Here is a 21,853-nt window from a genome sequence, read left to right on the forward strand (position 1 = left end):
TAATGTCGTGACATTGATTTACTCAGATCCGTATGCCTCCATTTACACAAATCTTGTTTCTAGTTGTATGGCGAAAAACACGAAGCAATCAATGTTCACAAAAGCCAAACCAGCAAAAGCCAATGTACTCCTGTTATTCATGTTGCATTCTGTCATCTGCTCTTCGGCATCCTGATTAGAGAGTCACTGGGCGTTTGAGAAAACTGTTGTGATTCGCAGCCCCAAGTAAAAGCGATGAACCATAGTATGTGATTGGTGGGTAGTCTTCCCGTGTGATTCTTTTCCGATCCTGTCCCTGAGAGCAAATGGCTCCTCCTGCAAGAGCGAGACGGAGCTGACCGAGAGGAGTACGGGGGGAGCAGTTTAGAAAAACATAGATAACACCCCCCAAAAAAACCCACAATAGCTCGCCGCCTGAAAGACAGGGTGTTTTAGAGTAGGCAAATGGCGGAATTTTAAATTCGATTTTCACCTAAAGAGATATTAGCCTCAATCAGCAAGAAGGGTTCGATTTTTTCTTTTAAGTAATCAACTCCCCAAATGAACTCCGTCAGAGCAACCAACAGAAGACCTAGGCGAGTATCGAGGCCGCGCCCGGTGCAGCCGGAAAGGAACAACGGGGAAAGAGGTAAGAAACTATATTTTCCTCCAGTGCGTCATATCTGATGAAGTGTTTCAGACGCGCGTTGCCATTGTACATTGTCCCCAGTGTCTAGTTTCATCGCACGAGTTTTTAATGTCTTAACTGTTTAAGCAAGGGCCCTGCTGTTGTCGTAGATACGCCAGGAAAAACCCAGGCTTCTCAGTTGGTACCAGTCAGCCCAGGCCGCGCTTTGTTCGGCTAGGCTTTCCACTATAATCCCCGCTGGTCTGGGCTCAGACGGTAGCTGGCTGTCTGTTTGCTACGTAGCTATTTATATAATGGTTGCTGGCTAGCTATCCTCTCAGAAAATAGCTCACACATGTCCTCGAATCTAAGATGGCTCTATTACTAAGATAACTGCATGAAAGTGTCACCAACAAAAACCTGCATTTTCTTACACAGACTGCCATATTTGGGGGTGTAGTGTTGGCTAGCGAGCTAATGTTTTCTAATTGGCTGGATAACGTTTGCTAGGCTGATCATTAGCTTGTTGGCTAGCTAGCTAGGTAACTTGGCAGCTCTTTACCAGTCATTTGTCCACTAAAGTGCTTTTAGTCGGCGTCAATTTTGCTTTGTGATCACTTGCAGAAAGCTACATTGTGCATCGACGTACATTGTGTTTAGCTAAATTATCTATGATGACAACTTCGATTTTGCTAGCCCTTTTACCAGACTAGTTTCAGTGAATGTGTCACTTACCAAGCGCTACGCAGTTAGCTAGCTAGCTAAGTTTTTTACGCTGGCTGTTTACTCGATAAAATCCTGGGTGGCTAGCTAGCTATTTTTATCCATACAAACACCCCTGATGGCTACGTTGGGTGTCTAACTGAGAGGCCAAGTAGGCAAAGCATTAGCTAGAAAAGTTATGTGTGTTTAGTCTGAGTTGGGTCTTCGTCTGGTCGGTAAAAATCACCAGGCCCTGGAATGGTTGCGGCACATTGGCATTCCCGACAACCAAATTATTCGGGCACCTTTGTCTTCAAAACGACCGAGCTAGCTAGTATTTTGATTGGTGATCTATCGGTTTCACATACATAGCTGACGTTAGTTGGACAGCCGCGATGGCATTTTTTTCAAAGATAAACAATAAACACCACGTTCTAAAGCGACGTAACGTTACGGGCGAAGCATTTCACTTGTAAAGCTAACGTTACTGTTAACTTCTAGATCTGTATATTTAACCACCATTGCCTCGTTGATTTAACGTAACTCTATCTTTAATATTTAGCTGCTGGATATTTTTATGCTCCTATCGGGTGATTTCACGACATTTTCTAAATTAAAAAAAAAAGGTAGCTAGCCAACGTTGGCTTGCAAGCCAGCTGAGATAACTTTGCTATCCTAGCTAGCTACTGGCTAATCCATTCGCCTTCTGAGTGGTTCAGATTGTGAGTATCCCGAGACCTGAGTAATTAACAGCTTGCTAGCTAGCTGGCTAACGTCAAATAACCATTGTGGCTAGCTAAGCGCACGTAGTTCAGAGCAAATCTAGCCAACGTCGTTATAATTTAACAAAGCATTCACAGAATTTTGAGCCAGGAAGGTGCCGTTTGACCACCGTTAGCTTGATTGCTTGTGTAACGTTAGCTTGGTAGATTAGCTAATGTGCATTTTTTGACAGTGTTTCCGGGTTGTTTATAATTAAACAATGTCCTACACATGCTAGCTAAATGTGAATCTAGATCGTTTTACTAACGTTACCTAAAACACCCTTGCTAAGGGAGTAAGCTATTTAACTTGGCTAATGAATGTACCAGTCCTGGTCTGGGTACGAATTAGTAAAGTAACAATTTTCTTGTCAATGGGAATGTAGCTATGTGCAGTAAGAAATAACGTTAGTGTATTTTATGTGCCAGATTATAGCTACATCACACATAATTTAACGATCACATTAATTTTGAGGGAAGGAAACGGGTTAAAAAAGTAACGTTATATAATAAACCAGGGGTGCACAACTCCGGTCCTGGAGGGCTGGTCTGCGAGCTGGTTTTTGTTCCAACCAATTACCTTAATTTATTTTTCTGACAGCTCTAGAAATTAACCTGATTCACTCCTGTACTCGAGCCCAGTAAAATCCTTAGAATATACTAGCAATCTATAGCTGGTGCATATACAAATGTCTGATCAAAACATTATTTAGCTCATTAAATCTTTAAGAGCAGAAGTTGGCACAAAATCCTCAAGCGGATCGGCCCTTGCTGTGCACCCCTGAATAAACGAACGTATGACACCTCTGACTTGCCTTCATTGTTTAGAATGAGGATTAAACATTTATTTGGTCTTATTTTGGAGGCAGAAGCCAAGCTCTGTCCGTGCTGTGTACAAAAAAAGTGCTGTGTTCTGAACCCCCTGTGCTGTGGAAGAACCTATAGCGATTGGCCATTCATTGAAATAGACTTCTGATTTGAGCCTTATACATGGATTTTATAATTTTGTCAACAATGCTTCCTATTTTAAGGGGCATTGTCTGCGTCCAAGTTTAAGAAATGATTGGCTCATTTGCATTTAATTTGGAACTTTTTGTAAATCAGGAGGCTTGTCCCAACCACATTTCATCAAGAAAACTGAAATGGACCATAGTTTTGTGCAAATAAGTTATAGATTGAGACAATATTGAGCATTTTGAGGCAATATTGTGTTAAGCAATGTTTGCTAGCAATAATTTATCCCCTCTGCGCTAGCTAAGCAATGGTACTAACATTAACTACTAGCAATAATGTATCCCTACTGCACTAGCTTACTAGTTTAAGTTACAACTGACAACACTGACCCACAAGTCATTTGTCTTTGTTGTATCGTATTTGTCGTTTATCTTGACTCTGCCAGATAACGTGCAGTTATTGAAATAACTCATAGCGTCATTATGAGTCATCATTTGCTTCGCTGGTGTTTGGTGGTCTTGCTGGTATTTTGACCCGATCTTACCTAAGAGCGCTTTCGCAAGTATAGTCCGTTTGGTTTGTCCGAAGCAGAATGAAATTCATATTTTTAGTTTGTGTTCTATTTTGCTTTCACAGTGCACGAATGAAAGTGGGCCAAATAAAAAATAAAATAAATAAATAATGCTGAGGGCCGTTCTTATTGGTCAGAAATTTGGCGGTGGAAAATGTAAACATGGAAATCAACAAGTTGACAGCAGGTGGGGGGGACATCTCATTGTTGAGCTCTGTGGTAGAATTAGCCGTGCTTCATTTGGGCAATCAACAACACTCACCAAGCAACACGGAGCAGAACACACGTATATGTGTAGTGATACTAGCAGTTATCCTGCTTTGGTGTTGTGATCCGGCAACGGTATGCCCAGAGAAGGCGAGCCTTGATGCAGTCATACCATGACCTGTTCAGAAGATTGGCATTTCAAGGAAGATGAAGGTATAGTATCTTGAGCAACCAGCTGATAGATTCCTTTTCTTTTGCAGAGCTGCTACTTTGATGCAGGGAATCGCGGACTTCGAAACTTTCAGAGGTTTTTTTTTTTTACCTTGTCTCGGCACTGATCGATTGTGCGCACAGTTCTTCTCCTCCAGTTGATCTTGAATGAGTTTATAAACGTCATTATTTTTGTGGACTTTATTCAGCATATTCTGGATGTGCTCTTCGGCCCGGATTTCAAGCAGACATTGGACTTCTGCTTGACAGAAGTCCAAGTCAGTCCTCTCCCAGCCATGTTACCTGTCCTTTTGTTTAGTAGCTAGCTAGGCTAACAACAAATGCCTGCACAGGCAGCCGATAATCCTCTGCATTTTGGTTCACTTCCTGCGATTGGGTCAAGATTATGTTTTCACTGTAATCGAACCGCACGAGGGTTCACTTTGGAACGGTCCGAGACCACCTCTCGCAAGCGGTTGGTTTGGTCCGCATTTGGTACGATTACTGCGTTCACAATTGCCCAAACGAACCGCACCAGGGACCAGGGTTCGATTAAAACGGACTAAATGCTGGCTTGTGAAACACTCTTAGTTGTATTTTTTTCGTTCTTACTCCTTTCCAAATTGCAGAGAAGTTCAAAGGACTCATTTTGTTTTACTTTGGTAGATTACTAGTGACGAAATTATGATAACGTTAGATTAATTTCAGTTACACAATAGAGAAAATGGACCAGACCTATACATTGTATAATGTAAATTAGCACATTTACAAGGGGCTATGTTGATTGACATTTAGCCTAGCTAAGCTACACAGAAACTCCTGGGCAACTAATTATTCCAATTCCAGCGTTATGGATGTGACAATTGGACACAAAATGACACAAAATTCCTCTTCTTGCGTGATAAAAAATGTTAATTCATATTATCATAGCACCCACTTGGCTGAGGGGAAGGGCCAAAAAAAGAATTGAAAACATATTGTTAAGCCAGGTGAAATGTGACAAATAAATGGATTATGCATGTGACACAAAAATACTTTTGTGGTGACTATACACTGTCTAAAAATGTTAGTCAAAGGCAGAAAGTTTGATATCCATGTAATGTAGGAGCCATTGTGGTATGGAGGTGACATGTCTGAAAAGCACATTGTTTGACGATCTACTTCCCTATCAAATTTTATCATAACACATTTGTTGTCTTTTGAAATGGTTCTGAATGTCAGTTTTGACGTTGAGAACCATCTGAAATGGTTTCAAATGTTTTCAAGATGGCTGCCAGATAGCATTGATTTCAATGGTAATGGGACTAATAAATACATGTTAGCATTTTCCTGTTAGCCTACATTTTATCAGATTTCTATATGGTCACAATGAAATGTTTGTGTTGCTGGCAAACTAAATGGAATGTTCATTTGAAATCCACCATAGTTTACTGTTCACTGTGTTGAACATAAGTTACTAATAAACGCATAGCCTAATAAACAATTAACCATGTGCACACCGTGTAGTGCACAGACGAACACAATACAAGCATCCGCAAGTAATCTGTAATAATAGTGCAGCCCCTCCATTCGATAATCTCGTAAATGTATTTCAATGCATTGTATTTAATGAAAAACAATGTCATAGTAACTGGTGGGTGTTGTATTATTTCAAGATAAAGTAGCTATAATGTGTCAGTACATTAAAACCAGTAAGCGCTTCAAAAGCATCAAGAAATTTTGTAATATTCAACTGCAAACTCAATCCGTTTACCCCCCCTTCCAATAAATTACTCTAAGACCCATCGACCAATCAAAAAGGTAATCATCAGATTAATCGATAACAAAATAATCGTTAGTTGCAGCCCTTAAACTGTTTTGGACATAATAGTTTAATTGGGAAGTAATTTGTTTTTCATGCTCAGGTTGACATTACTGTGGAATTGCTCTTTTACTCGTTCAGATTCAGTAATATTGCAATTGCTGCCCCCTGAGAAATGCATAGATGAAAACATTTCTGACTTATTTTTTCTGAATGTGTGATATCTCTGAGCAGAAAAAGCAGCGCAATCCTGAGATGGACCAACTCTTACTGAAAACCTTGCAAATTTTGTCTCCAGGAGAAGGCAATTTTAAAATTGCATTAACTTTGTCAAGTGATTCATTTTTGCATACAATATCGTTTCATTCATAACTGAAAGACTCCAACAAAGAACCATTTTGAGAAACTGCTTTTCTCTGCATATGGTGAAGGTTAGGGCCCTATAAATGTGGTATAATTAGATCCTGCACTATGAATGGGGAATGTAGTCAGCTACCACCATTGCCTTCAGTCAACAAAGTGAAGTGTATTTGCTGTAAAATGATTGCATCTGAATATTTCATTATAATAAAGCAGTCTCCTGCAGGATTCACTTTGGGGACGTTGAGTTATTCTGGCATTGGTAGAGCTTTGGCTGTGTGTGGTCTCATAGTGCATTTTCAACATTTCAGAAGTCACATGGCCGATGAGTAGCATGTCGTCATGCAGTTTTATTTCCCCGCTACCGTTGTCGTTAAGTTAAATAAATAGGGATCATGGTTTGATTGCAGCCACACCTGCTCAAGCAAGTGTAGACTTTCAGAACTTGTTTCGATTGTACCCACAAAACTCTACTCTATCCTTTAATTGGAGCAGGCAAGCAGTTGTTCTAAATAAATCTGACCTAAGAAGTATCTGGTGTGGAATGATGATCATCTAATGGCGTTAATCTGCAATCTTATTGCATGTAAAAGTGCACTGGTTGCTGTTTGGAGTGAGACTTGATTATTGGATTTTGAATATTCATTCACCCACGATGGAACTAATTAAAAAAAATATATAGATATATCCACTCAGTGGATAGTACTGTGTATAAGAGCACAAGATCACAGAAAAGCACCATATAATGGGTAGTAGAGAGCGGACAATTTCAAATTCCTTATTCCTATCATAGCAAGGCTGCTACACATCAGTCGGTCACTGTCGAATGTTTATCCAGTACTGTGCAGAACTCTTAGGCACCCTAGACTTAGATATATATATATATATATATATCTATTTTTTTTTTTTTTTTTTTCTGTGTGTCAGTATAAAAGAACACATTTGAGATTTCCAAATATTCATTTTCCAAAAGATTTAATTTTACAGAGACTTTTTTGGATTTAATTTTAAAAAGTAACATATTACTGTAAGCAATTGACTACTTTTTATAAAAAAAGGCTGTCTGAGATCAGAATCAAGGAGCGAACCAAAGTCTGCAGAAGAACTGTGGCAAGTTCTCCAACATGCTTGGAATAACCTCCCTGCTGTCTTATAGAAGTGCAGGACAGCGTTGGCTATCTCAGAGAAGTGATGAAGTTTTAAACTATTCTGCCAAATTAGTCAAATGTGATGTAAAATGTATAGTATGTTTATTTATGATCTTTCATTGTATTCTTTTTTAAATAAACTTATCTGTACAGAATGTTATACGGGTGCCTGAGACCTTTGCACAGTACTGTATATCTTCATTATTTTGCATAATTTCAGTGCTGTTGGATCATGTTAGTTGGGTGTGGCAAAGTTTACATTCGGTTTTATATTCTGGTATCTGCTCAGTGAGACTAAATGACACCTTTCTCTTGCATTTTTGCAAATTATTTTTTAGCAATGTTTAGTAGCACTATAAAAAATGCTAATTTAATGTTTAGACGTCACACCTCTCAAGAGGCACTTTGAGTCACATCATGCAGCCTTTGCTGAACAGTATCCAGCTTGTCCTTTCCTGTTCGTGATATTCAGAAGCGTCCTTATGCAAACCATGCAACGTCATTTAATGTTACGATGTTGTATGAGCAGTTCAACATAGTATCACAAGCACGCTATTGAGTTGTTACATATTTGCCAGCCAGTGTAAAGCAACAGCATTCTTATGTTCCATTTTGTATCATTCCTGCCGATTGCGTTGCTAACCTCACTTTTCCTCCAGATGGACAACTTTATAAGCACTCCTGAATAAACCTGAACACTAATTTATATATAAAAAATCATGAAAATGTGCAGTTTGCAAATTGCATTCTTTTAAGTCACGATTACTAGCACCGAATTGATCACTGTATTCAGTGCCGGTGTCCATACACAGTAAAGTTGACAGACTGATTGTAAAACGTATGAATCAGTTAATACACAAGTAGCCTGACCGTAACAACATTCACATTATGTAGGCATATTTTCTAATCTCTCGTCAACTTATTCAGGCATAGTGGACAAAGTACTTTCTCTTGATATGGGGTATCTGGGGTATTTTTGGAAAGGCCTGTGATTTTGAATTCTGTCACGCTTTGTTGATGTATGTACCTCAGACTCCCCAAAATAATAATTGTAAATAATAAACAACCGATTCCGGTTGTAGTCAAGATGGTCCTTTTGGTTGGCCACAACCCTTTCATTTTGAAAGCGATGAGATGAATGCCAACCTCAATTATTTTCTAAATGCTTCCCTGTGGTTTTCACAAACCACAACAATATCAGGTGTACCAGCCATGGCGTTCTATCCGTAAATGCATCGATATTGCAGCATTTGAAACAACTAGACCGAACACATAAAATGTTTCAAAATTAACAGCGGTATATCAGAAGGTGCAAGCAGTTTCTTTTGTACCCGAGCCAATAATACACGCATGCCTGTCTGGCAATATACTGCATGTATCTTGAGAATAACTGTGAATGTGAATCTGTGAATATTGTCACCTGCTCTTGAGATGTTCAAACTGGAAGTACAGTTATGGGGGAGAGTTTGCTCTGATATTGTATTTGGATGTTACGCAAGTCCCAACCCCCCCCCCCCCCCCCCCCCCATTCTGGTTTGGTTTCTAGAGCAGAGCCTGCACTATTCCTGGGAGGAAGGCCTTGGGGCCTTAAAATGAGTGATGTCATTACTGTAGAGTCATTTTAGTGTAGCCCTTCCAGAACACTATTGCCTGTCAGGCCACTGATATCATAGTGTGACACTGTTGAGGGGGTGGGGGGGGCGTGACAATTGATAAAATTTGCACTAGTTAGATTACACATTTTGTGATTTTGGACGTCCACTGCAAAGACGACAAAGGGACGTTATAAATCTTACCTTACCACTGATTCATTGCGACAAGACTGCTTTTGAAACGGGATATCCATATTTACATTGAGAATTATAGCAGCTGCTGATGTAGCCTTTTGTTTTATGAAGACTTGACTTGAACCAATCTGGCAGTGTGCCTGTTTTCTTTGAGGAATGAGATTGGTTTTTGAAGAATGACATTTTCTCTTGTCACTGCCATAAGTTGTGAGCGCGACCATGTCACTAAGCTGCTTTCATCGTTTCTCACTCCAAAAGAGGTTCCAGCACTTATTCCATCAGCATCAATGGATTGGATGGACACTGATAATCGGTTAATCTGTGTGCTTCTATGAAAAAGATTTCAGGCCCTCGGAGAATATGGATATGAGAGTGACCCTGCTCTGGCTGCTTTACCCGCCCAAACAGATAGGGAGAGTGTTACCATTTCTGACCCATCATAAGTTAAAAAGGGTTAGGTATTCTTTTACATTTAAATAATGTTTTATATTTTTCCCAATCCGTAAAGTCATTTCATAAATCTGGTCAGGGACCCCCTATAGTACCTTTAGGTACCTGTTGTGAACGCAGGCTCTTAAGATGTTTACCGTGAGGATATTTGGGGTTATAGATGGGTAACCAGCCATGGACGTTTGGCCTAAAGGGCAGGTCATTGACTTGCCGCTGTTCCGGCCTGTGGTCTGGTCACCGGCCTCACCCGGCTGGCTTTGCGCGGCATCGGGGCCTGGCTCGACCCCTGTGCCGTGGACTGCCCTTGTAACCGCCCTGGCCGAGGCCGCCTACAGACCGTGGCCCGGATAAGTCCAGACGGCCCGTTGAGGGGGAGAGAAAATCAGTCACAGCGTGTTTTATTCGGTCTTATCTGCGCCGCGGTGGTGTTGTGCACAGATAAGGAGGGGAGAGGCAACAAGCGCAAAACTCCGAAGCCTAATTATTACCAGCAGCTGGAGGAAGTCCCCTTTCAGCAGTGTCACGAGCGTGTTCGGTCTCAACCGCACTGGTGATGCATGGAACTACTGTATGTCACCGGGGGGGGAGACGTTTGGATAAAGGCCACATTTCAATTCAGATTAAAATATTACCTATTCATTAACCCGTATATTGTGTTTGCAGTCTATTTGACGTCATTCACTGTTTGACATTTCTTTAAAACCACTTAACTTTATTTTCTCGTTTTTACCACATATGCCTTTTCCTAATGTTGGGGAATTAAATGGTAAACATGCAGTAAACACAATGCTATCTTTTTAAACTCCTCTACAAAATATGTGTACAAAGTGTGTTGTGTTGCTGTGTGAAATTTAAGAAAATAGCCTATATAACCTTTTTTCTTATTTCTTCTTTTGTGTGGGTGATTCTGATGGCACTTTCCCCATACATGTTTCAAACTTTCACTTGCCTTGGCTCTGAAATTAGTTTCTTACAGACTCTTAATATTTAGGGGTGAAAGGCTAGTAATTTGGGACGCATTAAGACGAAATTTCGAGTTGGTCAGTCTGACCCCAAACATAAAAGGCATCACAAAAGTTCAGCATACTAGGAGGATTAGGACTGAGATCAGTTTCAAAAGTGTGTTGAAGATTGTCTTAGATTGATGCCATGTGAGTGCACTCCGTCGCTTTCACATATATTTTGGAGAAATAAAATGCTGTATCGATATGGGCCAGTGAAATAATGACCAGAGGGTGAGCATTGCAGTAGTCACCATTCGTCTGTAAAGACGAGATGGACAAGGTAGACAATACTGTTGATGCAAGATTCTGTAGACCAGGCGTGGGCAAGGAGGGCTTTTTCGCTTACTGAATGTCATGCCAAATCATTCCACCGTCTGACATTTTTTATTTCTTGTTAAGCTCTTGAACGGCGACTGAAGACTTGGTCTTGCATCTGTGTATGACATTTTTTACTACGGTCTAATCTGCAGTTGAATCGTCATTCGGAATGTAATGATGCACTCCCCTCAGATTCATGGCAAGTTTGAATGTGTTTTAATAATAAATAAAAAATAATAAATTTGTTACTGAGTCATAAAACAAACGTGCAAAACAAAAATAAGTTTTTAAGTCTAACCAACAAAACTTGTTGTTTTAAAGGACAGGTAATAGAATCTCTTGAATGGAATGAATTCACTTCCAACACCTTAGTTGGTTGTGGCCACAAAACTAATTTCAATAAAGTCATTAAAAAAAAATTAAAAAAATAAAACTAGAGAATAATTTGTAACCTATTATAAGGATATCCCCCCTTAAAGAATATCAGCATGCCAACATTTTCGAGCAGTAGCTGAGATCTTTGAGAATTCATCATGTCTTCTGGAATTGAAATAACACAAACACTTTTGGGACTGAATAGCTGGAACTGTGTGGTATGCCTTTGCTGGAGGGGCAAGTATTGAATAATTGAGCATTTTTATTCCACCACTTTAGTGGACAGCTGGAGAGCAGGAAATAAAATAATTTCCCTGCTGTCTATAGGATAGTGTGGAAAAGCTGTGGTTATCTGACGCTCGATCATCTGCCCCCCGGTTTATCCGACCGGCATCAGTTTGGCCGTGTTCCAGCCGACACACAATCACAAGTGTTCAGAATCTCGGTGTGACAGGACAGTCGGATGCAGAATCTTCTGAACAGTTGGAAGTAGTCGTGTAGAAGTGGTATGTAGTTGCGTTCGTGTTGGGTTCCTCTTTGTGGTGTGGAGATTCAGGCTGTTGTCGAACTTTTGCGAAACACAGGGTTTCCGCCAGTATATTGCATCGGGGAAGAATGTATTTTAATGTATTTTCAATATGTTTTTTGAACAGTTGGGCTGCTTGGTTGGAAAGCTCACCAGTGAAATCTGTTTGTTAAAGTGTGAGCACACTGCAGCAAAACAGCAGGTCTGAGATCAGTGTTCTTTACTGACACTTCCATCTGTCAAAAGCTAGCATTACTTAGCAAGCCACCATTTCTTATTTATTAGTCTAACCTCGTTAAACTACTGCGTTATCTCATCGGTAAATAATTATTTTCATATGAAGTTAAGCAGTGTGTAGTTAACATTAAACTTGCAGCAAATGAATGTAACGTTTGATACATTATAACGTTACATCACTAACGTTAATTGCCATCGAAATAACAACTTCACTTGTTTATTAGTAATGTTAGCTTGATGATATTGATGTGTATGACAACGTGGTCATTTAGCTGACTTGGCAAGCTAGTCAAACAGTCAGTAACACAGATGCTTCCATTGTGACAGGGATAATGTAAAGGAAGAAGTTGTTAAACTGCATTCCAAGACTGTACATTGTCAGATTCTTTGTAAGATTCTGCTTTGTTGTAAATAGTTGTTGATCTTTTAAAAATTGGTGTTGAATCAATTAATTCTTTTATAACAACATTCACATTGTGAAGGCATATTTTCAAATCTCCAGTCAGCTTTTATCACTGACATAATGTAGGGCCCTATGGAGTCTGTACCTTTTTAAAATTCTGAATTCTGTGATTCTGTCCGTGATTCTGTTATCACAGAAACTGTAGGGCCCTACCTTAATGCTGCTTTAAGGCCCCTGTCAAAAAAGACACTTGGCCACTGGCCCCTGTCAAAAGGTACTTACCACCGGGCCTCACAACTTTTCTGGGGGAAACCCCAGAGTTTTTCATTTATCCTGTATGAAAGCTCCACTGCTCCACTCCATTTGCATAATCAGTTAATATGACATCACCTGATGTCCTGTGGTAAAACTAGACCTCTGCTAATTGGGCTCGTGCATTTTGATGGCAGAATTGGAAGTGATAAAATTTAGTTTATCACGATCAATTTTTCAGCTGCAAGATGCGTATCATCTTGTTTCTGGATTGCAAGAGTTTGTGTCACAATATATTATTACACATCTAATTGCCGCAATTCATGCATTCAGCTATTAAACCTACAAAAATGCATTCTCTGGCCGGAACGGAATTTTGCACCCCTGTTCAAGAGGAAAGGGGTAGAGGGAACCTGTAGAACACGGAAGTTGATGATCTGATTGCTTTAGAGTAGTGGTCCTGGTTTAATTTAATATCAGCAACCAATTCAGACTCGGGATGTGACAAATCATCGGATACCATTCCATCTTTTAAGTGTTTAACTGTGAAACCGGTACTGCTTATGGCCACTAGGGGCTGCATCTTTTTTTCTTTTTCTTTTTTTCTATTTTTTTGTTTTTAACTGGACTACTGACAAATTTAATTGCATTTTCAACAATTTTGGGCCATCTTAATAGATACATTTCAACATTGTAAGTCAGATTATAGCCTAATTGGCAAATAAACAATGTATATTTACGTTGACATTGTTCAGTGAAATCTCACAGTTGTAGTCTGTCTGTAAGCTAGTTAAATCCTTGTAGTTTACATCCTGGCATGCTGGTCGGTTGTGTGTCATTTTAAAAATACATCAGTTAAAATGATAATTCTTCATCTTTTCATCCCTCTTCCCTATGGCTTCTGCCTGTCAGACTTGATTGGCATGAAATCTCTAAATATGCTGCTGTTAAGAACTTTGCAGATGGGGTTGTGCACTCAAAATTCCATGGTCACGCAAAATTTGCCTGATTTAATATGATTACATCGGGTCTGTTGTACCATAGGCGATTGATTTAATGATTAAACATTTATGCCAATACAGGTCTCTTTACAATTTGATATATTCTTATGTAATGGTAAACTGCCATTTTAAGCGGCACAGGACAATCGTGATGGTGATTGATGTGGTCCATTTTTCGCTGAAAGCAGTGACTTTTCACTTTAAATATCTGATGTATAAAATAGTTTTAAAGTAGATAGTGCATAGCGGAAAGCTATGTTCAGTTTGCTGGTAGTTTGAATTCACATGTCAACGAATAAACACGGATGAAGAAGCACCATGGAATAAGCCATAAGTGAACCAATAGGAACCGATTTAAAACACACAGAAATGATCTGATAATGATAGTGCTGTAGAATTCAATTCCCTGCGTTGTTTGCATTCTTGACCTCCAGAAATGGCCACCGATGGATTGCTAGTTTAGAATGTAAAGAGCGTATTGTAATATTGTGCACACCATTTGTACAATTATGTAGCCTATTGCTTTATTTGTTTTTATATACGGCATAGTGGAAAGCTACGTTCAGTTTGCTGGTAGCTAGTTTGAATTTGCGTGTCAACAAATAAACACATATCCTCTTTGAACCTTAACAGATGACATAATGTTACAATAAGCCGTAAGTCAATCAACAGCTACAGAAATTATTTGATGGCTATAATACTGTAGCATTTAATTCCCTGTCGTATTTGCATTTTAAACCCCCCGAAATGGCCAAAAATCGCTTGCTAGAACAACTGTAGCTTGTCGATTGCTAGTTTAGAATGTAAACCACATTAATACGCCTGGTGGTGAACGCGTATTTATTTTGAACTGAGCTTACAACTTCAGCTTCATGGAGAAAGGAACGGTTGTCCTTTCGCAGTTTTTTTGTAAACGTTTTGTAAAATCCAGCCTGCGGCTCTCCAGCACCAGGAGTGAGGACCGCTGCTTTTTAGAGAGTCTGTGTTATGGTTATCGAGGCATGTCTTAATTCAGTGCTCTAAAAATGAATTGCAGGCAAGATGTGACCATTGCTTCCAGTGTCAGTCACAAGGAGGCGCTCACGTGCATAGTTATCCTGGGAGGCACGCTCTACATGACCCGTGGTGCCCATTGGGCCCGCGTGGTTCAGGCTGACTCTAGACGATGAGAAAAAGCCAGCTGCTTTCTGGTGGTCAGAGAGGGAGGGCAGCAGCTGTCGTCCTGGTTGTGAAACGAGGGTATGACCCGGCTTTTTAATTTTGGGTTATTCCGTATCATGGCATAGTCTTTCAGGTCACTTGAGCAGGGATGGCTGCAGGCTTAAGACCTTTTTCTTTCACTTCATTTCTAGTTAAATTTTGGGGTTGTGTAATGTTTCAAGGTCAGTTGAAAATTGTCGATCAGGTCAGGTCAGTTGACTATGTTTGCAGTATAGCTGTACTACAACTATGCTTGGATAAACTGTTACCTTCATGAATGGACTTATGGACTTGGTTCTGTAAGTCACTCTGGATTGTAGCATTTTCATTAATGACTGGAAATGTAGTCATGAAGGTCTCTAGAGGGTTTGTTTATTTGTTTAAATTCCCTTCCTAATTTGGTACGTCCAGTTGTTTGCAAGTCTCTTGGTGATGCTTCCTAATTGTATTCTTTAGTTTCACTCTTTGCTCTGTTTTCTGCTTCTTTTAATAACATGTTCAATTTTTTTTTACACTGAACTGTGCTTATTGTCTCATTTAGATTTTGCATATTTAATTTTCATTCCAGTATTAGTTTAATTCATTACAATACATTACCAATCTTTACCTTGCTAGGCTGTAGGCTGCCCTATATTCATTTCTATTCATTGTCAATGTAGGAAATTAATGAGTCCCTTTTGTGGCAGGCTATATACTAGGGATGGGCATGGGTAATTGATCAACCAAAATGGACACGTTTTTTCTTTTATACATTTTTTAATTCTACATTATAGCAGTAACTATTGTTAAACACTTCAAGAGTTTGGCAAGTGGTATAGCCATGTTTCAAGCCCAAACAACTGGATAGGATTTTGCGATTGTGGACAGGGTTATGGGAGTTAAATAACTAATCAATTATAAAATTCAAACTCAAGCTAGTGTCCTTGAACAATAGTAGACAGGTTGCTTACATTTTACATTTCCATGCAAACGAGCAACCGGATTTCTTAAAACCAGCCGAAAACATGACTTCCTATTTGCCAAAGGGGCACAAAGGTGTGTATTAGTGGGCAACAGGTAGCCCATGTTGTTTTGTGCCATCCTCAGGTAGTGTCCTGTAGTTACAGTATCTGTTGTTCAACGAGTAGCCTATTGCTCAATATCTTGATACTGATGTTTAGAGTTGCCACTCACCCCTTGTCTGTGTCATGCCTTCGAAATATTTGGAGTTTGGAAATATGACTGACGATACACATGCTGTCTTTTGTGGAACCATAAATTCATCAGTAATTTTTTTGCCCATGTTTTATCCTGAAATGATGCCCCTGTTGTGCAGTAATATAGTAAATCTGATTAATGTGCTTATACTGACTTTTATAGTTTTGGCTGTGGTCCAGCCCATTGCAGCATTCTTGTACAACCTATTATTTGAGTTCTAAAAATAGATCAGTCGAAACATGAAAATACGGAACGTGCCACCCCTACAATCTACTGATCAGTATTTGGTGTGCTGTTGCTTTGGCCTGAATGTGTGAGCCACCAATGGTCGTGTCTATTCCCGACCCACTCCTGTTGACTGTTTGCATTTTCTTCTCCTGTCACGTTCCAGATGAGGACATACCTGCAGATATGGTTGCAGAAGAATCAGGTCCAGGAGCCCAGAACAGTCCCTACCAACTGCGCAGGAAGTCCCTTTTGCCCAAGAGAACCGCATGCCCTGCGAAGAACAGCATGGAGGTCTGTGGTCTTTGCGCACGTTCCACGCTCTCACCCACTCTCCGCCCAGCGTTCATCCTGGGACTGTTCACCGGAAAGTGCGTTTCGACTCCCACGTTTGCCTACGCGTCTCTCGCAAACGTCCACTTCGGCACGCGTGCGCTACCGTAGACAAACGTGGAAAAAGCGGACGCGGGTTTCCGAACGATGCTTCAGCCAGTTGCCGCAAAGTCCTGACTTGACTTTTTGTTTTGTTTTTTCTTTTTCTTTCGTAGGGTGCTTCCACGTCGGCCACAGAGAACTTCGGACACCGCGCAAAACGCGCCAGAGTATCGGGAAAATCACAAGACCTGCCAGGTGAGCGTCACGCTTAAAGAAACATCAGGAGCGGGTGGGAGTGGGGTTGAGTAGCCTGCGTCCTCATTTGCCAGTGCAGTGGGACAGTGTGGGGCGGAGCCAGGGCGGAGGGTATAATTCGGTGAACGGCCTGCTTACGGTCCGACCGTCCCTGTGCTCCCCAGCCGCCCCTGCGGAACAGTACCTGCAAGAGAAGCTTCCGGACGAGGTAGTGCTGAAGGTCTTCTCCTACCTGCTGGAGCAGGACCTGTGCCAGGCGGCCTGCGTTTGCAAGCGCTTCAGCGAGCTTGCCAACGACCCCATCCTCTGGTGAGCGTCATTCCTGTTCTAGTTCCCCGGACAACAGCAAATTATCGGCCGGAAGGTGATACCAGAGAGCCAGTGCAGTTGTCGTAACCCAGTGGAAATCCACGCGTCACGGTCAAAGAAACTTCACCCATGTTGTCTCGCCGTTAAGACAGACCCCACAACACCATCATACTGATACAAATTAATTAGAGAACTACAAAGATGGCCCTTTTTTCATTGAGAACCATGCACGCAATTGCCAGACTCTCTTCAGTGTATTTGGTCAGGGGGTTTGGAAACTGCCTAAATTGGTTGCTGGAGTGTAGGTGGTATCTGCCAGCCCTCCGCTGGCATAATTGCATGTCACTTTTATGGACCAAAGCTAATTTCCTTCCCTGAGTGCTCGGCATTTTGTTTGGTGGTGGGCCTGAGCCCTGTGATCTCTGGACATTGCAGGAAGAGGCTCTATATGGAGGTCTTTGAGTACACGCGTCCTATGATGCACCCTGAGCCCGGAAAGTTCTACCAGATCAACCCTGAAGAGTACGAGCAGCCCAACCCCTGGAAGGAGAGCTTTCAGCAGTTGGTAAGGGGGGGGGGGGGGGGGTGAGTGAGTGAGTGAAACCTCTGGACAATTAGACAAAGATCAATTCTAGTGATCTTCCACGCTCCAGTGTACTGCTTGAAGGATAAAATATAACAAGTTTATAAATATATACATTTATATTCCATCAATCAGAATCAGAAAGTGATCCTAGATGTGGTTTGCTTTACTGTCGTGTCTATAACGAGTTGAAATTTTGACTGGTGTTTGCAGTACAAAGGAGCACATGTAAAGCCGGGCTTTGCCGAACATTTCTACAGCGATCCAGCCAGATACAAAGGACGAGAAAACATGCTGGTAAGAAACCCCCTACCTTCATTCCCTTCGCATACCCCCGTCTCCTGCCAGGCACATCTTTACATCTTTACCCACATTGCTCAAAATTTGGCACATATAGATGTCCATTTTTTAATTTTAATCATGCATGGATGCAAGACACATCTGGCATTTTGGGTGTATATGCCAGGTGGTGTCCAATCTTTTCCGAAAAGGGCCCGTGTGGCTTTTGTTTTAGTCCACCATAAACACACCAGATTCTACATGGCATTACATTAATGGCATTTGGCAGACGCTCTTATCCAGAGCGACATACAGTTGATTAGACTAAGCAGGAGACAATCCTCCCCTGGAGCAATGCAGGGTTAAGGGCCTTTCTCAACGGCCCAACGGCTGTGCGGATTTTATTGTGGCTAGACCGGGGATTGAACCACCTACCTTGCGTGTCCCAGTCATTTACTTTAACCACTACGCTACAGGCCACCCCCATTCTACTTATTAACGTCTCGATTGAAGACCACAATTAGGTATTCGGTTGAAGCTGGTGACAGTGCTGGGTTACGACATTAAAAAAACTTGTAGAGGCAGAACTGACGCAGACAGAAAGCTGGGACGTGATCACTCATGATTGTGCTCCTCTCCATCAGTACTACGACACCATCGAAGATGCCCTGGGCGGGGTGCAGGAGGCCCATTTCGACGGCCTGATATTCGTCCACTCCGGGATCTACACCGACGAATGGATTTACATCGAGTCGCCAATCACAATGATCGGTGCAGGTATGAAGCTGCATTCTGCCCAACAGGAAGCAATATTTTGGCCCACATAAAGCAGTGCACAGGAGCAGAATTCTGGCCCTCAGGAAGTTTAGTTCTGGCCCTCAGGAAGTTTAGTTCTGGCCCTCAGGAAGTTTAGTTCTTGCTGGCAGGAAGTTTTTTGCCCTGCAATACAGTCCATTTTCAACATGGATAGGTAAAGGAGCATTGGGCTTGGTATAGCTCTATGTTGGGGGGCTGAAAAACGCAACAAATTAAAATATTTAGTTGTCCAAAACTAATTTTTGTGTGTTCTCTCATCCATATCTTATTTGTCTACCATAGTCCACATGAACGCAGGATTGCCATCGGTGATTTAGTGTGTGTTTGAGTGGAAAGTAGTTTGGTTTGATTGTGTCACATGTTTTTTTCCCCCTTATTATTTGCAGCCCCTGGGAAAGTGGCGGATAAAGTGATCATTGAGAACACCAGAGATTCCACGTTCGTGTTCATGGAAGGGTCAGAGGACGCCTATGTGGGCTACATGACCATCAGGGTAGGTCGCTCGCCCCCTCTTCGCCCCCACTGTAACACCCCACCCCCCCTTCCACCCCCAGCTCTCTTTTCTGATTGGCTGCCATCTTCCTCCCTCCACTGCAGTTCAACCCCGATGACAAGTCTGCTCAGCACCATAACGCCCACCACTGCCTGGAGATCACGGTCAACTGCAGCCCCATCATCGACCACTGCATCATCCGTAGCACATGCACAGGTGAGCAGCATTTCCCTCTAGGTCATGCACACAGTTGAACCCGGTGAAGGTCTTCTTTAGCGCTGTTGCTGCATCTAACCTAATAATGTTGAACAGGCAAAAAAAACTAAAAACATTCTGCATTAAAAAAGTGAAGTGAACTGAATTACTACCCTGGCCATGTTAATGGTACTTTAATTTAATTTATTTTGTGCCTGGTTTCACTTTTGTATTACTCCATAGCTTTGGTTATTTGTATAAATGAAATGCTGTTAACCTAGCTTGTTGGCATATGGCAACATTAGTGTAGATATTGACCCGGGAGTAAATGTGAAGCAAGCAAGCATTTTTTCCATCATTTGGACTGTATGTGTGTCTGTAGCAGTCAAGTGCTAGTAGTCACTCCCTACTCCTCAGCTAGACCACTCCGATCTGCCAGCTCTGGTCGCCTTATGGTTCCCTCACTACGAGCACCTGGCGGTCGAGCTGCACATTCACGGCTGTTTTCCGTTCTGGTTCCTCAGTGGTGGAATGACTAGCCTACCACTGTCAGGACAGTAGAATCCCTCCCCCTATTTCGACGCAGAAAAAAACATACCTTTTCAAACTGTACCTTAGTCCTACCTCCTGATTTCCAACCCCCCCCCCCCCCCCTTCTGATATCCCTATCCCTCTTGTCTAACCCAAAAAAAGAAGAAAGAAAAGAAATGGAATTGCACTTATGACTGTATGTTTAGAACAGCACTTCATGTGTATTTTACTAGTTATGGATGTATTGCTTTAACTTGCGGAAGAACCTATGCACTTGTAAGTCGCTTTGGATTAAAAACGTCTGGCAAAAGGAAAAAGAAAAGAAAAAGGGACTGAAAGTGATGTTGGCACTTTCTGCTCGTATTGTAGTACATTTATCTGTGGGGGATTGTGGGTATTGTAGTCCATAACTGAGTGCTTGTTCTCCTGTCCCTGTAGTGGGCTCAGCAGTGTGTGTGAGTGGCCAGGGGGCATGTCCCACCATCAAGCACTGCAACATCAGCGACTGCGAGAACGTGGGGCTGTACATCACGGATCACGCACAGGTAAGAGCCGTGCGACATCGGGCATCCTGAACATTTAATACCAAAACCACCAGGTTACACGCACACACGATCAGTAGGGGCACGGCACTACCCATCCGCAATGACTCTACCGAAACACAGCAGCCTCAAAGGAAACTGCAGAGCCTCGAACAGGATTCACACCGAGGCTGGTTACAGTGTGCGGCTTAGTCGACATGACTATTCTTCTCATTGGACATGCTCAGGGGTGGGTATGTAGCTCTCCTCTCCCTAATGCGCTTTGCATCTTTGTAGCAGAGAGGAACAGTAGAGGGAGGTCCAACCTAGACGCTAAATTGTTCCACACTTAAATCTGCTTATGTAGACCGTGGTGCTGTCCCTGTTGGATATTTCTTATGATGAGCTGCTTGCTCCATTCCTTTTGAGTCCTGATTTAAAGACATAATAAGGAGAAACCAGACCAAACAGACAAATGAACAAGCATCGTACAGAATAACCATTTTTTGTCTGGTAGTTAATTTGATGAATTTCTGTTCCCTCCCGCTCTCCCCCAGGGTATATACGAGGACAACGAGATCTCCAACAACGCACTGGCGGGGATCTGGGTGAAAAACCACGGCAACCCCATCATCAGGCGGAACCACATTCACCACGGGAGAGACGTTGGGGTGTTCACGTTCGACCACGGCATGGTAACCACGGCAACGGCGCCACCTTTCACCTCTCAATGAACAGTAAACGCTTGTGCCCACAAGTCTCCCACAAGTCACATTTTATTTTATTTTATACTTTATATTTTTTGGGATTTGCTGAACAAACACTGCCTTGCGATGTGTGACCAGGCAAGACATAAAATGGACTGGGGCCTAGCCTAGTAGAGGGATCATCAAATCCTTCTGGTTTTCCACCCTCATTTTACTTCGGAGTCAGGTGTGAAGTCTGGCCATAATTGTTCAGCTGACTACCTGGGAGGAAAGAAAACCGGGGACGGATTTGGATTTGAGGTCCAGATTGGATGGTCACTGGCCTAGTGGCTAAATTGCTTAACTGGGACCCAGAAGGTTGGTGGTTCAAACCCCAGTGTAACCACCATAAGATCCATGCACCTGTGGGCCCTTGAGCAAGGCCCTTAACCCCACATTGTGGATTGGCCCCCTACCTAAGTGGTAGGAAAATGTAGATGGAGACCTGCTAATT

General features: G+C 41.9%; 1 protein-coding gene across 2 annotated transcripts in view; it reads left to right on the forward strand.

Annotated features, from left to right (window-relative positions):
- The first annotated feature begins 281 nt into the window (after window positions 1-281).
- The window catches only part of fbxo11b (F-box protein 11b), a 31,782-nt gene continuing 10,210 nt past the window's right edge, over window positions 282-21,853 (forward strand). The window contains exons 1-11 of one of the 2 annotated variants that reach the window (XM_061232846.1): window positions 282-628; window positions 16,463-16,590; window positions 16,845-16,926; window positions 17,091-17,235; window positions 17,671-17,800; window positions 18,032-18,115; window positions 18,742-18,874; window positions 19,300-19,406; window positions 19,511-19,622; window positions 20,571-20,677; window positions 21,211-21,348. In XM_061232846.1, coding sequence (XP_061088830.1) covers window positions 541-628; window positions 16,463-16,590; window positions 16,845-16,926; window positions 17,091-17,235; window positions 17,671-17,800; window positions 18,032-18,115; window positions 18,742-18,874; window positions 19,300-19,406; window positions 19,511-19,622; window positions 20,571-20,677; window positions 21,211-21,348 — 1,254 coding nt within the window. In that variant the 5' untranslated portion in view covers window positions 282-540. Of the gene's footprint in view, window positions 629-4,101; window positions 4,110-16,462; window positions 16,591-16,844; window positions 16,927-17,090; window positions 17,236-17,670; window positions 17,801-18,031; window positions 18,116-18,741; window positions 18,875-19,299; window positions 19,407-19,510; window positions 19,623-20,570; window positions 20,678-21,210; window positions 21,349-21,853 lie in introns of those variants that run through there. The other variant, XM_061232847.1, reaches the window with a different exon arrangement.

The sequence above is a fragment of the Conger conger genome, chromosome 2, assembly GCF_963514075.1.
Source record: "Conger conger chromosome 2, fConCon1.1, whole genome shotgun sequence".
In the NCBI taxonomy this organism is placed as follows: domain Eukaryota; kingdom Metazoa; phylum Chordata; class Actinopteri; order Anguilliformes; family Congridae; genus Conger; species Conger conger.